This window comes from Triplophysa rosa, linkage group LG20 (assembly GCF_024868665.1).
Source record: "Triplophysa rosa linkage group LG20, Trosa_1v2, whole genome shotgun sequence".
Taxonomy (NCBI): Eukaryota; Metazoa; Chordata; class Actinopteri; order Cypriniformes; family Nemacheilidae; genus Triplophysa; species Triplophysa rosa.
Genome location: NC_079909.1, coordinates 13024043 through 13039384, shown reverse-complemented (window position 1 = coordinate 13039384; position 15342 = coordinate 13024043). Strand labels below are relative to the sequence as shown.

At 37.6% G+C, this 15342-nt stretch overlaps 3 protein-coding genes across 6 annotated transcripts in view; all 3 read right to left on the bottom strand.

Moving 5' to 3' along the window:
* Window positions 1–3: 3 nt before the first annotated feature.
* Window positions 4–9947, bottom strand: trpc4apa (transient receptor potential cation channel, subfamily C, member 4 associated protein a). Its single transcript, XM_057362640.1, has 19 exons — window positions 9660–9947; window positions 7804–7932; window positions 7484–7600; window positions 7311–7365; window positions 7136–7191; window positions 6927–7055; window positions 6548–6749; window positions 6165–6353; window positions 5887–6029; window positions 4972–5103; window positions 4827–4885; window positions 4645–4746; window positions 4468–4551; window positions 4073–4163; window positions 3191–3331; window positions 2991–3102; window positions 2314–2426; window positions 1982–2188; window positions 4–1695 (listed from the first exon to the last, which is right to left on the bottom strand). Exons 1-19 carry the CDS (start codon window positions 9834–9836, stop codon window positions 1558–1560), a joined length of 2376 nt encoding a protein of 791 aa, XP_057218623.1. The 5' UTR covers window positions 9837–9947; the 3' UTR covers window positions 4–1557.
* A 215-nt stretch (window positions 9948–10162) lies between these two features.
* sla2a (Src like adaptor 2a) lies at window positions 10163–13490 on the bottom strand. Of its 2 annotated transcripts, none has more exons than XM_057362641.1 (8): window positions 13336–13490; window positions 13043–13162; window positions 12750–12855; window positions 12581–12667; window positions 12167–12270; window positions 11428–11574; window positions 11124–11253; window positions 10163–11020 (listed from the first exon to the last, which is right to left on the bottom strand). In XM_057362641.1, coding segments are annotated over exons 1-8 (813 nt in total). In that variant the 5' UTR covers window positions 13337–13490; the 3' UTR covers window positions 10163–10902. The 2 variants fall into 2 exon arrangements, with proteins under 2 accessions (XP_057218624.1, XP_057218625.1); XM_057362642.1 differs by having other exon boundaries at window positions 13043–13137.
* Window positions 13491–14009: 519 nt separating this feature from the next.
* ndrg3a (ndrg family member 3a) overlaps window positions 14010–15342 on the bottom strand; it is a 60848-nt gene continuing 59515 nt past the window's right edge. For all 3 annotated transcript variants that reach the window (XM_057361748.1, XM_057361749.1, XM_057361750.1), the window contains one exon: window positions 14010–15094. In XM_057361748.1, coding sequence (XP_057217731.1) covers window positions 14928–15094 — 167 coding nt within the window. In that variant the 3' untranslated portion in view covers window positions 14010–14927. The remainder of the gene's footprint in view (window positions 15095–15342) is intronic.

The window sequence follows — 15342 nt, the reverse complement described above, 5'->3', positions numbered from 1 at the left end:
TCGAATTCAGGTTTATTTAAAGCATTGTGTTTACTGGTATTGACAGATACATGACTTTTGTTTTTGTAAACTTGAATACAGAGCTATGGTATTTAAATCTTAATCCAACCCATGTGCGACACAAACCAAGTCCTGAATATAAACAAATATGAGACATTCAGCTCCTAAATGTGTTTATGTACCACTCATTCAACTCAAATGAACATTTCTTCACAGTCACACCAACTATACACATTCAAGAATACCTGTGTCCCAAAAACTCATGGTAGCATTCAATCCCCCTTATATGAATTTTTTTGCAAAATGCAGAGCACCGTGACACAACGTTAGGAAAAAGTCACCCTGCGAACATTTTACAAAGGTAAAAGCTAAGCAACTCTTGTGAATACATTTAGTCACTTTTACATAGGAACTTTTGCATACACAGTGAAGTTAGGTGTGCAACAGAACAAGCCACAGCATGGGAAAGCATGCTTGAACTATAAGAGTTGAATGAAACGAGGTAGTTGATTGGAAGTTTTCTAGTCTAGCTCTGCTACCACATTAAACAAAGCGACCGCAGCGGAACACCTCTCTGGCCAACAAGCAGGAGCCGCGTGTTTGAGCGTAACAAAGATTGTCACATGCCAGCCTGTAAAGTTAGGAAATGGTTATTTAGTGGTTTGCTACTAAGCAAACATGGCAACATGAAGCTCAAGGCTAGCTAAGATATTTATGACCACTGTGTGAGTGAACCTGCATAGATTAACATCTTCAGTCCCCACGAGATATGATTTATTGTCAGCAATAAACAATGGATCAATAACTACTGTTAAAAATAATTAATTCATACCAAAGAATTAAAACTAGAATAACTGAAAATCACATACTTGGCATGTAACTGATAAAACCTAAAACGGAAGGAAATCATTAGGGAAACCGCTTTTGATGATGTCATTACACAAGAGCAGAATTACATGGAAAAAGAAAATAAATAAGACTCGTCCAATTTGTTCTCTGCTCTCTGTCATCTATACTGTACAAAGATATCAATGTCAAACAGTTCATAAACCTTCTGACAATCTTTCAAGACGATGTTCATCTGCACAATCTGTTCAGTACATTGTTTTACCGCCTGCTTCTTTATCGAGGATGAACCCTCCAAATCCAAGTCAGAGACTTCTGCTGACCCCCAAATCTTTACTTGAACAGATTTGTTGTATTCAACACCTATTCACGTTCTTCTCTCGTATATATTTCTGCATTAAAGGCCCCACGCAATTCAACAGAAAGAATCACTTAAATGACACCGTTTCAACTCAGACGTTCAGCTCTTATGTGAGCCTTCCAGCTTCTGTGTTCCCTTAAGTAAACGGGATGGGGAGATCCTTTGCGCTGTAAGCTGGAGATGAAGTGGATCATGGACGGCAGGGAAGAATGGACGGCTCATTGAGCCACTGCATTCATTCAGAAGAGGCGGTTCTGTGCGCTCTTCAGACCGAATGAGAGCAAGACGAGCAGCCCCGGCATCTGTCCCTACAGCACAGCCTTGCCCTGTCCCGACCCTACCGCCTGAAGTCAAACCTCTAGAAGGTCTCTGTCTAATTCCATGTAAGGCTCATCTATGTAGCTGATAATGGCACAAGGAGAAGTCCTGTCCCCTTCAAGCAATACTGAAACAGACTCCTTCCAGAAACTGAAGGGAATACATGAGCTCTAGGGGAAAAAAGAGACACAATTAAATAACTACCTAAACAAGTTTTCAACAAAGCCTATTTAACCTGTAATGCCTGTTTTTAATCAAATAATGCCCTAAAAGCCTTGGGGAGATCCAAAGGCCCCTTTGGTGACTCCAAGAGGACTTTGTATTTCTTTGTATGAAATAATATTTTTTGTGTGCAAAAACTCAAACCATTTGACATCAGGCAAATAATATTTCGGCTTATGCATACAAAGGGGCGGAGCTTAAAGGTTCCAGCTGACTTCTGATGTCTACACTCACGTTCTCCAGGCAGGTGCTGTCCTTGTCTTTGTTGAGGTAGTGATGCTGCCAAAAACGCAGCAGGTTGTGGAAGTTGTTGAGCAGGCAGCCTGGATATTTCTCAGAGTATTCCTTTTCCCGCAGGGCATTCAGGTAGAACGGTAGCTTCCCTCTCCGTCGGGCCAGCATCAGAATCACTAGGCTGGTGTTGAGACAACTCACGTTCTCCTGTAAGAACAGTCAGGTAAGAATCAAGAAAAGAGGAACGACCACCATCAGATGGAATATTCAGATGACACCATATTAAACGGGAAGTAAAAAACGAAGATGTCTGAGAAGCACTGTGGTCTCACCTGTGTCAGGGTCTGCACATTGATGATGTTAATAAGCCTAAAGAGAAAGGACAGCCTGTTCTCCACCCGAGCCATATAGGACAGCAGACAGCACTCAGAGAGAACTTCAACTACTGCAGACACAAACACACAGACTGTATTTACTGCCTTTCATAACAGAGCTATTTAAAATTCAGATAAATGCTGTTGATCCATTATTGTCAACAGAGAACCCACCTAGAAGACAAACTTGAGAACCACCAAAATATTAGAAATATGGGGGGGAAATGCACATTTGTTTTCTATTAGTAGACAGTAGTTTGTAATATCCTTGTCATTATTTGAACAAAATTTTGAATTGCAACACCAAAATACCTATTGGTGTGCTATTGCAGGACAGTGTTTTTGTGTCCAATCTGCAAAATTGGTGACTCTCAAAAAGATGACAGCTAGCAGCTCTCAAGACTCATCTTTCACATTCCAATCCCTCAAATCCAAATGTATTATGTGGAACGCGGTGGACACGTGAGTCATCTGGTAAAGCAATTTACAGTGTGTAAAAATAACCCATCTGCTGATCAAATCTCCAGAAGTTACCTGGAGAACAATTTCTGAACATTTATCAAACAATTTTCCTCTAAAAGCCTCTCAGAGAACATTTCTAGCTACGATCCAGGAGCACAGCAACTAAACTTTACCTTTTACGTCTTCGGTCTGGCTTTCGAATCGATCCAGAGAGAGAACAATGCAGCGGACGAGCATGTTGGAGTCCACCAGAGAGCTGTTGATCTGGTTGAGGAACACCTGGAACTGAAGAAGACGCGTACAAGTCAAGCACACAAACAACCTTGAGGTTAAAAACACAGTCATTGTCTGTTTGTGTTGTTGTTGGTTGTACCTTTTCCTCGGTGTTGACATACGTGTTGAATCTCTTGAAGGCATCAATGTTAAATTTCATAAGTTCTCCAAGCAGGTCAAAGTAGCTCTGCAGGACATCTCTGGACTTGCAGCCGCTGTCGATGATGCAGAAGAGAATGTGCTGGAATGGAAGAAAACCCACTATTAGACAAAAAACTGATATTGTTCAAGCATCTTAGGAAAATATTCAATGGTAGCCAAAAGTGCCCCAGAACTGTTTGATTTCCAACATTCTTCAAAATATTTTCTTTTGTGTTCAACAGAACGAAGACATCTATAAAGCGATTTTTCCAACTATGGTAGTCTATGGCGGCCAAGAACTGTTTGGTTGCAAGCATTCTTCCAGATATCTTTCTCTGTGTTCATCAGAACAAAGACATTTATACAGATTTGGAACAACTCGAGGGTGAGTAAACGAAGACAGCATTTTTGAGTAAACTGTTCCTTTAAAGGCATACCTTCAACCAAAAATGAAAATTCTGTCATCATTTACTCGCCTTTGAGTTGTTCCAGATCTGTATAAATTTCTTTGTTCTGATGAACACAGAGAAAGATATTTGGAAGAATGCTTATAACCAAACCCCCATTGACTACCACGAAAAAATACTTGATCATGTTTTTGTTCTGTTGAACACAAAAGAAGACATTTTGAAGAATGTAGGACAGCAAACAGTTCTGGGGCACTTTCGACTACCATTGTAATTTTTCCTACTATGGTAGTCAACGGGGGGCAAAACTCGAAGGTGAGTAAATGATGACAGAATTTTCAGAATTTTGGGTGAAGTATCCCTTTAAAGACATCATTTTAAGTAAAACAACATTATGGCTCATAGGATATATGGGTGTACGTTAATGTCTTTACCTCCAGCAAACCTCTCTTCAGCAAAAACATCTGGTCTGCATATGAGGTGGCCCCTCTGAGGAAGCTCTCGACAGCTCTGGCCTGCCAGAACCTTCAGAAAGAGAACGTCACCATGACATCAGAACATACAAGCATTTTTACTTCACGTTTAAAATAAAACACTCTGCCAAGCATTTCCTTTTCCAAGAACAAACACAAGAGGTGCTATACAACAAGAGACAGCAAGGTCTCATTTTCCTTCATTGCACTGTCAACTAACTTCTTCACATTTTACCATTGTGTTCTACTTTAAATGCCGAACAGGTTTAGAATGGCAAGATGTTGCATAAACGACAGAAGTTTAATTCATGAGGAAACTATGCTTATCATGCATATGCACGAGAACAATACCTCACCTGAATGAAGAATCCGGCGGTTCCCTTTTCATAACAGTAAGGAGGCGTGTGAGAAGCCCTTTCTTCCCATCGCACACCAAGCTCCTGAAAGATCACAGAGACATAACCAATGATGTTTATCTACTTGAGAACAATCATTTAGGAAGTGCTGCAAATGCTTAGAAATCTCAATCATACCTGTCAGTGTTCACCAAAGCCTCCACCTCAGGGATGTTAGCTTTCAATGAGATGGCACTCAACTCATTCAGCTCTTGAACATTCAGAAGCAGATACTTATTTCTGTAAACAAAAGAAAACATATGAATGAAACCGTTCCTCTAGCAATCCATAAAAATACGCCATATGAGGTTGTGACTTACTCGTGGTGGTCACTGAAGCTCTGCAGTAGCCTCAAGAACTGGATTTTAAATGAGATTTCCTGTGAAATAAATAACAGGAAAACGCGACTCATGAGAGTTAAAGTCGGCTCATTGCCGAGACATGATCATTAGAAATGAAACTCACAGGACTACAATCGCAATTCTCATTTTGTCCGTGGACAACGTGATTAGAGGCAGTGAATTTCCTCCAGATGAGCTTGTCAAAGAGGTTATTGAGGCCAGGAATCAAACGAAACTCCGCCAACATTTTGTGCACCTAAAAGATTGGGATAAACGAAGATGAGAATAGGAAGACTCATTACAGATCAGTTAAAGGGATAGTTCACCCACAAAATTTTAATTTAAACAACACAAAGAAAGATATTTGGAAGAATGTTGCATCAATTGTGCCTCAGAACTGTCAAGTTGCTAACATTCTAACAAATATCTTTTTGTGTTCAACCGTACAAAGATGTATATATGTTTGGAAAAACTTAAGGGTGAGCAATTCATGACAGAATTTTCATTTTTGTCCTTTTAATAATTCAGATCCTATCGACGGTTTCATCTTAACAACATAAACAAACGTTACTGCGCATGCGCACTTTGGTGACCCCCAACTTAACTTCCGGTACACATTCACAAACAATAGAGTGCCCGTGTAGATTATTTCTGAAAAAAATCTAAAGAACCTGAAAAGAACCGTTACTTGGCTAAACTTGTCTCTCCAATATTTTGAATTTAGACTCCGATAACAAGCTCGACCGCTAGATGTCAATGTACCATACGGTTTCTTTAAATGCTACCAAACTACAGGACCCATTCAACAAATAGTTTATTTAATAAAATGAACATACAACAAAGTTCAACAAATCGTATATTTAATACAATTGTTATACAGTAAAATAATGACAGAAAAGAATATTAACATAAATGAAATAAAATAAATAGTTATATTATTAGACACTAGCCAAACACAAACCTGAAGTTAACTGGGGGTCAGGCATGTGCGCATCTGATTAAATGGTCTATACAGAGATTTTACACTGACAGCTCTTACCTGGTTTCTCTGTCGACCCATGAGCAGAACACACAGCACGTAAAGAACCTCCACCTTATACATGATCTCATGGACAATCTTCATAGACTGTGGCAAACGTTGCCACTGGGGGATGGAGGCCAATGAGCTCTCATCAGACGACTCTAAAGATGAAACGTTTGAATTAACGCACATTTTTAGGGCTGAAAAGCCCATGAAACCAGGCAAACGCAAACAAATATATTTTACACACTAGGCCACATGGCACATTCATATATAGAATAACTTCGCAATCTTACCTGTGCTGCTGTGCTCGGCTTCATCCGTCGCTATCTGCATGAGCGCATCAAGCACAAGCGTGTTGTCAAGCCAGGTGTACCATTCTTCCAATTCCTGCAGGAAGTTTGGTGTTCCGGTCGCCTCAGAAACCTTCCGTGTGGCCAATTTACACAAGCGCTCAATGAAGCCAGGGATGTTTAGGAGGGTGACTGGACCAAAGAACACATATCTTTATTAATTTCTGCTCTTTTCACTCAAACTCACCACAGAAAATAAATCTCTGGAAAAAATCCTCTCTTTCTATATAAGCAGCTGCAGATTTCCCTTCATCGATGACCTAATTCTCCACAGATCTTCAGTAATGATTCTTGGTGGCATGACTCACAGTTTGTATTCCACCTACCCTGGTTGACTTCAGCACGAGAGGGGCTGGTGTTGCGTTTCTGCTGGGCATTTTTAGCCAGGAGGGTGTGTTTGTCATCATTCCCCACGTCAGGCTCGGAAATGGTGACGGACAGGATGCGGCAGAAGTTGGCGAGTTGCTGCTGATCGAAGCTCTGCACCAGTCCAGAAAGATCAGGGATCCACTCCAGCTGAATCATCTCCTGAGAAAAAAATCATTTTAAAACAATCCCATTAGTGCCGAATGGACTTTTTTGATCCTGAGATATTAAAATGATGTTTACAAATGCTTAACAGCATTATGAGAAAACAAGGGGAGACAATGATGGACTGACTGGCGATGCAGATATTGGTCTAAAATAAAGAGATTAAGCACTGACCTTTTTAACCCCAAGAATATCCTCGATTAATGTAGCTGTTTGTAAGAAAGTCTTCTTATTTGTCATTAAAGTAAAGAGAAACGAGACGAAATCATCTCTCGTTGCCAGGCTTTTCGTGACACCTTCCGTCTGCGGAAAACAATGACTTATTCTGGTTATTCAGTTACTCTTTCATCAAATATTAAATAGGAGGTGAGATCAATACTTACACATATGCAGCAGTTGTAGAGCACACTAAGGCAGTCCTTGACCAAGTCATCATTCACTAAAAGCAATTAAAAATTATGAAATAAGCTGAGCTTTCATTTTGAAACATTCATTAACAACATGCAAAAAATAACAAAGGATGAGATCAAATATTACATGTGAAATATCTCGACTTACTCTTGGGCTTTTGTAATGTTGTCAGGGTGGGTCTCATCAGTAGCTCCACCAGCAGCTAAGATGATAAAACAATCACTCATTGACTCATTTAGGGCTGTAGCTAATGCTTTTTAATAGTCAACTTACGTTAAGTATCTTTCATTTGAGTTCAGAGAAAAAACTGTAGAACTCACATCTACACCGCCAAACAGATCAAAGGTGTATGTGTTTGGAAAGGTGGATTCCTGTGCTGCCTTTCTGTCCTCCGTTACAATAGACATGGCCTCCATGGACAGCAAAGATGACAGCTCCTAGAACAATGACACAAATAAGATGTTAAGATGATGACAAACCAATGCAAAGACACATGAAGCCTGTATAAATGCATGTGAAGTCTGCACTGAAATGACACAGATATTTAAAAAACCTATCTTTTGGGATGAGCAAACAAACATAACGGTCACATGGTTTGCTTAGCTTTAAAAGAAGTTCAGTTTTAAGGATGAGACGTCACCTTGAGCACAGCATGTGTGCGGGTGAAGTCACTGTTAAGGTGGCTGCTCTCGTACAGCTCTTGTACAAGGACTGGAATCCCGTGCCATTTCGCCCGCTTATCTCTCTCCTGGAGAAGAACTTCTGGGAGCTGGAAACAAGACATAAGCAGCCAGATTTTGCATTTCTGTCAGTTCTTCCAAGGCAGCTTGTGTAGTCTCTGGGAATTGAACTCATAACTTTAATATTACCACAATTCTCTACCGGCTGAGCTTAAGGAATGGTTCAGGTTTTAGGTTTCGGTTCTGCATAAATAAAACGCAAGGAGATGTCACCCAGCGACCATGTCGTTTTATTGTTTTTCACTGTGCACAACACAACCTTTCATGCATTGTAAAGGAAGGTACATGATTAATTAGATGGATTTAAAAAAAACTAATAACAAAATTAGTGCGAAACCTCAAAATGATGCAAAAATTACACGCAAATACATGCGAGAGAAGGCCAAAGTTCAGTATGCAAATATGAAAACAACATCGCTGCCATTTACATTTTTAATGGATGTTATGCAAGTTATTAACGTCCCTCTATTATCATGGAAAACAAGTATCGATACACAGTGAGTCCTACAAGCACAGTAATAAAAGCCACTGCATGTGTAATTAATGCTAAATAATGTAGGTATAATAAAACATTTACATTACTGTACATAATGCTTGAAATAAAAAACACGGGGGTACCTAATAATGTTCTTTTCATTTTATTTTGTAAAAGCTTTAGGCTTCAACTTTATATGACTGACACTCAATACCATATTCCATCATTTTATTTGTGCTTTCTATTAAAAGTCACTTAAACTTTACTAAGTACCATTTACGATAGACTATATAACACAACCAACTAAATGCACAAATTATATACATTACAGATCGCATTACATGAAACGTGTACAGATGCGTGTCTAGAGTTTCGTTCTCTCAATACAAACCTTGTTTGATTTAGGACACATTCTCAGTTACATAACGCTCTGTATCTACTTTAATTAGAAAGAAACCTCCAATCTGTCAATGTACAAACATTATATATCTAGGCCTTAACCTCTCCGGTTAAACACATTTGTAATTAGACTCAAACATCGTGATTTATGTGAGGTGTTTTCTTGTGAAATGAAACTGAAACCTGTGGTGTTTAAACGGAGTAAACTTCCAAGGCTTAGATTATCTTGTGCCCTGTCAACATGACATTTTACATGATTCAAGATCACACTCCAGGCCTGAACGAATAACCCACACAATCTCAAGCCCTATTTTACATGGCCAATTTAGACGTGGTAATGAATCATAAATGGGGGAAAAGACAGAGAATATGGTCTGGTTATAAATACTTGACAAATGCAAACAAGTTACAAGGACAATGTGTGGCGATGTCTTTGAAACGCTGTCCAATTAAACAGCTCGCTAGGCTGTCAGAAATCTGAATCAGCTGTTGTTATAAACATTGTGTGATCGCGGATTGATCTATGCGTATTGCTTATTTATATTAAAAACAAATCTGTGCATACGTCTTGAACTTGCTTTTGTTTGGGATAAACTGTATTTAAAGCCTAGTTTAAACAAAAATATCCTCGGACAACCAAACCCAACAACCGGCTGTGCGTCTTTCTCTGTCTCGAGCCGTTTGTTTTTTTAAATCCCGCCGACCATTTGACTGTACGTGTATTATGAGATTTAAGGTTACATTACTTTTAGGTCAAAGTTAAGCGTTGCATCCGTCCGATTTATTTCGTTGCGTAACTTCAACGTTGATCGACGGTTCAGAACGCGAACCCCCGATTTACAGTAGCCTTTCCCCACCAGTGTAACAAACTCTCCCGTTTACCTGTGTTCCTCTACCGAACCTTCTGCCACCGATCTGACTGTGCCGTATTCTGGTGAGGACATTTCTATTACGAGTCCTTCTCTTTCCTCCCGTCCAAGGGGACTCGGGCCCCAGTAACGTCGCCATTATTTCGTCTTCCTGAACTGTTCCAAACAGGAAGTTCAAATCGCTCTGCATTCGACGCTCATTCCTGTGTGTCGTGCGCCCTCGTGTGGATGGTGTCTAAACTGACCAGCAGAGGGCGATGTGCTCTTTCGCATCAAGGCAGTAACCGATCGATCGGCGGATGGCAACAAAGTATCGCGAGATCATGTATCTCTTATTTGTACGTCAGTTGACTTTACAGAAGTCAGAAGCTGTATAAAATATATACATTTACAACTATAAATATACAACTTTAAAAAACGTGTAAAATAAAATACATTTTAAGGACAAAATACATTTCACAGTGTACAATAATTTTACAATTAGTATAAAACCACAAATATTGCAACATGAGTTTGTGAATGGTAATATTGGTAACAACACTGGTTACATTCACCTTGTAACAAGTAATATTCCGAATTATAACATAAACAAACGTTACTGCGTCTACGCACTTTTGTGACCCCCTTAACTTCCGGTACACATTCACAAACAATAGAGTGCCTGTAGATTATTTCGGATAAAAATCAAAAGAAACCGAGAAGACCCGTTACTTGGCTAATCCCGTCTCTCCATTATTTTTTATTTAGACTGCGATACCAATCTCGACCGCTAGATGTCAATGTACCATACGGTTTGTTTAAATGCGACCGAACTGCAGGACTCATTCAACAAATTGTTTATTTAATAAAATTAATATACAACAAAATTCAACAAATCGTTTATTTAATACAATAAAATAATAATATTAATTAATATTAACATAAATTGAATTAAATATAAATAGTTATATTATTAGACACTAGCCAAACACAAACCGGAAGTTAACTGGGGGTCAGGCGCGCACATGTCTGCTGAAACGGTCTATATAACAGGTAAACAGAACTAATAAAACAAAGTATGTAAAACGATACTTTGCTTTGTCTCACCTGCCTTAACAAATAGTTTATTAATTAATGACAGTTTGGTGTTCTTGTAACATGGGACAAAACACTATGATCCTCTTGGAGGATGACTAAGAATTAAATAAACCCATAAGGTCTATTAGGCTACTTATCTTCTTCTGTGTCTTACAAGCCTGGTCTTTGTTTGAGATCATTCAGTCCTCAGAGCATGATTCCTCTGTGAAATAAATATATGCATTAACAGTCTCTCGCAGTCCTTCGCTGACCAGACTCTCCTCATGTGTCCTCTTTGGTTGCCTTTGGATCATTGACCTGAAGATAAACAAGTTATTTCTTCAGTAGCAGAACAATCAAAGCATCATGTCACAGTCTGCAATAAAGTCCAATATAAAAACGAAATCTATAAAGACCCTACCTAGTGACTTCTCTCCAGTTAAGATTAGGCCTCTGGATTACTATAGGTGAAGATATAGCCTCTGGAGTTGTGTTCATGTCACTAAATAAGCAAGGTTCAGTCAGCCGGCATAATATACCATTAGCAGTACCTGTGAACAAATGAACCTCGGCATTTTACTAAATGTGTCCCTTTTTGATTGCGTTTCAAAAAACAGTGTGCATAGGTTTTTTTTGAGAATGATATTACACTGAGTTTAGGCCACAAAGTATTACAAAAGCTGGATGACTTTCAGAAAACTTAACAGTATGTCATGTAAACTTACGTGAATAATAGTCTACCAGCTGGTTTAGTGTGGAGAAGGGATGGGTTGGATGGATGCAGAACCAGCCATTGTGGAGCTGTAGGATTCTGTAGTGCTTTATGTTGCATCTATGACCACCATTTTGTCGAATTGAAAGTGAGTAGGAACCTACGGCCAATAGCAACACATTTGGTGATGATAGGATATTGACTTAAAATAATAAAAAATGATTATCAATCAGTGTTGGGTAAATTACTCTGAAAAAGTAATTAATTACTAGTTACTAATTACATATTCAATAGTGTAATTAGATTACTGTACAAATTACTCTCTCCAAAAAGTATTTAGTTACTTATTACTAATTACTTTCTATATACTACATCAACCTTGATTAGTTAAGTGATTTAAGGATAGACATGAAATGACTTATTTAATTCATTCAAATAAATAATATTAAACTACATAAAGTAGTATTATTAACTGACCAAAGTATTACAAATCTGAGAATTATACATTAAAGCAAGGATTTTAAAGTTAGACTAAATTTTTATGTCAATTTCACTATTGCACACACATATTACACAAAGTATTTAGTTTAATTACATCAGAAGTAACTGTAATTAAATTACAGAAAAAACAAGAGTAATCCCTTACTTTACTTTTTCAAGGGAAAAGTAATTAAATTACAGTAACTAATTACTTAGTAACTAGTTACACCCAACACTGTTATCAATACATTGCTGTTAGAACACGGACTAACCCGGACACGTCTGACTTTTCCGAATTAAAAAAGATCCTGTGTGGTTTTGGGGCAACATTAGAAGCTCTTCCGCATTTCTCCTGGTGATCCCTTCAAACAGCCATCTTTGTTAGAACCAAGAGAAACAAATAATCTTGACATCCACACATCCACAACAAACTCGATCATCGAAATTTAGCTTTCATATGAGAAATTATGGTCACCATAGAGGTAAAATGATATAGTAATAAATGATAGGTTATAGTATAATAAAATTAGATTTATTAAATAGCCTATCAGAGTTTTGTGATTTAAAGTGTTTAAATAATGTGATCATTTAAGAAAATATAAATTGTTTCAATCGACCTATCAATCGAGCTGGCAAACAAGATTGACATTTGAATATAAAACATTGTGAACATAAATTTAACTGACCGATTATACACTTTGGAAACACAGTTGCGAAGAACAAAACTCTCAATGCCAGTTGATGTGGAGCTAACCCTCAACATGTCACCTTCTCTGTAACAGAAACAAACCCAATTTAGATTAAGCTTGATAAAAACTGATATACTTTTAAATGTAAATAATAATCTTCACTTACTCTGATATAATATTTAGTCTCTCTCCAATATATATTGTATCTTCAGAATTCCTGTCTGGTGGAATGTTGCATAAAGCCACTGCTGTGTACATGTCATTTTCTGCAGCTGTGGTAAAATATGGTAAAACATGGTTAAAATAAACTTGGTATAGCATTACACACAAACTGAATTTTTATTTATTTGTTACTGGAAAACAAAAGCTAAATACTGGCCATTGGCTATTGACAAGTAAGAATGTTTGTGTGTAGACAATCTGGCCAAAGATATGTAACTTTAAAGTGCACAACCATACCTTCATCTGACAATACTAGATGCTCCTGGCTGTTAGTAGCAAATCGATGTCTGTATCTGCTCGGTAAACTGCCCATGATTAGGTTATGACCATGTCTGAATATGGATTTATGCACAGACACTGGAAATTACACAAAGCTAAAAATATCTACACAATTACTCAAGCACGATTAATAAATATTTTAAGCAAATATGCACCTGCAATATATGAACAATGTCATTGTACATAAGTTTTATTGTATTAAAATAACTGAATTAAACACACAGGATGAATTATTGCATAAAAACACTTACTGTTATCTATTGTAGCTTGCCTCTTGGCATTCCTGGCTTTATAGGCTGTGCACTAGATTGTAAGATGTTTTTCTAATGTCAAATTGGCTTAGAGATAAAACATGCTCTCTAGAGATACATAGCACGTTACTAAAAAAACAATGTTGACGCGACCTTCCTCCTATGTGTGAAGACGTGTGTGTTCTGTGTAGGAGTTGTGGTGTGGTGTGGCGTGCATGTGAAATTTCCTGTGTTAATAGTGATTAGAAATCCATAATCATAATTTACTCATAATTTATTAATATAGAGGAGCTATGTCTAAAATCCCATTACTAATAATACATGACATACAATGTATACAAAAACCGAGCTATGCTAACACTAGCGGGAGTATATGGCAGTAGTTTTAATTTTGTTTACTTGATAACGTTAGCTGTAATGTGATTGGTTATGTGTTATGCATCTTTTCATTATTTGAAGAAGTTGTTAAAAATAGTTTAACCACAACCTGTGGATAAAGGCTGATTGATGTTAAGGTACATTTGTGGTTGGAAACTTTTGTGACTTGATAGTCTTCCGTGCCGTTGAGAAGCCGTTTCTTGAACATTTCCGAAAATATATTGCTACTTTGAAACACCACAAATATATAAAATAGTTAGTACATAGTGTTTTAGATACATGCACGAGGCACGGTCTCATCTTTTCATAAACTTTATTTAGTAATTGAGAACCAGTAACTTCATCACACAATTTCATACTTGGAGCCATAGTCATACTCATTCCATGTGTACATAAATGTATGGTTTGCTTAAAAATAATTATGTTAAAAATGGATAGGGAGTTATTGTGAAAATGTACAAAAGAAAAATGACTTTATACTAAGTCTTCTAGTGTTGGTTTGCATATTTAAAAGAGTGATATTATTAAAAATACAAAGAAATTAAAAGTTTAACAAAAAGAATAATAGATATTCCACTTTGCTAACCCAGGTCTTCTTATAGCTAAATGTGGTTACATAAGACTTTTAGCCAGTAGATTTTTTCATATAAACACAGCAAAAGTCAATACTTATACATTCATGAGATGAACAGTTAAGTGGATTAAATGACAGATCTTAACAGGCAATGCTGAACGTTCGTTTATAACAGAGTTAAACAAAAGACAACAAATTAAACAGCATCACAGTGTAACAAGACAAGGGAACAGGAAAGCTCACAGTTTACACCATAAAACATCCGTTTTGAATGTGTGCGTTTTCACACATGTGTGAGAGGTTAAGAGAATTTTTTTTACTTCAACATTAAAAAAAGATAGGAACCAACAATAAACTAAACACTAGCAAAGAAACAAAAACAAATTAATGGAACACCTTGTGTAAATATATATTATATTTTCAGCTTTAATGACTGAATATGTGGCTAGTATATAGTAACATCTGTATACATTTATTATTTATGCTTTCAGTATATTATACATTTTATAGGAGCCTCCCCTGCTTTATCAAAGGCTTTTAAAACATTTAGGAATCTAGGACACAAATAACAGGAGGTGAGAAGTGAAAGGTCAGCAGACAGATTTTGAGCTCCAGGGGGAGGAGAGAAGCGGCAGCAGCTTTAACAGGAGACCTCCATGGTTTGTGGCCTGGCCTGGTTGTCCAGGACTCCAGAGTTGGATCCATCCAGAGGGCTGTTAAGGTTGCGGTTGCGTGAGCCGTCTGTGGATGTGAAACTGGAGGAGGATGATCGGGATCGAGACAGACGGGTCATGCCAGCTGCTGGTACTGTTGAAGGAAAAAGAAAGTAATACATCACAGAAGAATATCTCAGTTTTGTATCAGCAGACTCGAAAAAAAGAATGCAGGAAACTGTGAACATAAACACAGATAAGCAAAAGTTTGCTTGTATCTGTCTGTCTATACAGAGTAAATGTGCACGCACAAGCATTTTTGACAAAATATAGATCCGCCAAAACTAGCAACACAAACATATCACAAAACATATACAGTATAAATACATTTAAAACATTAAA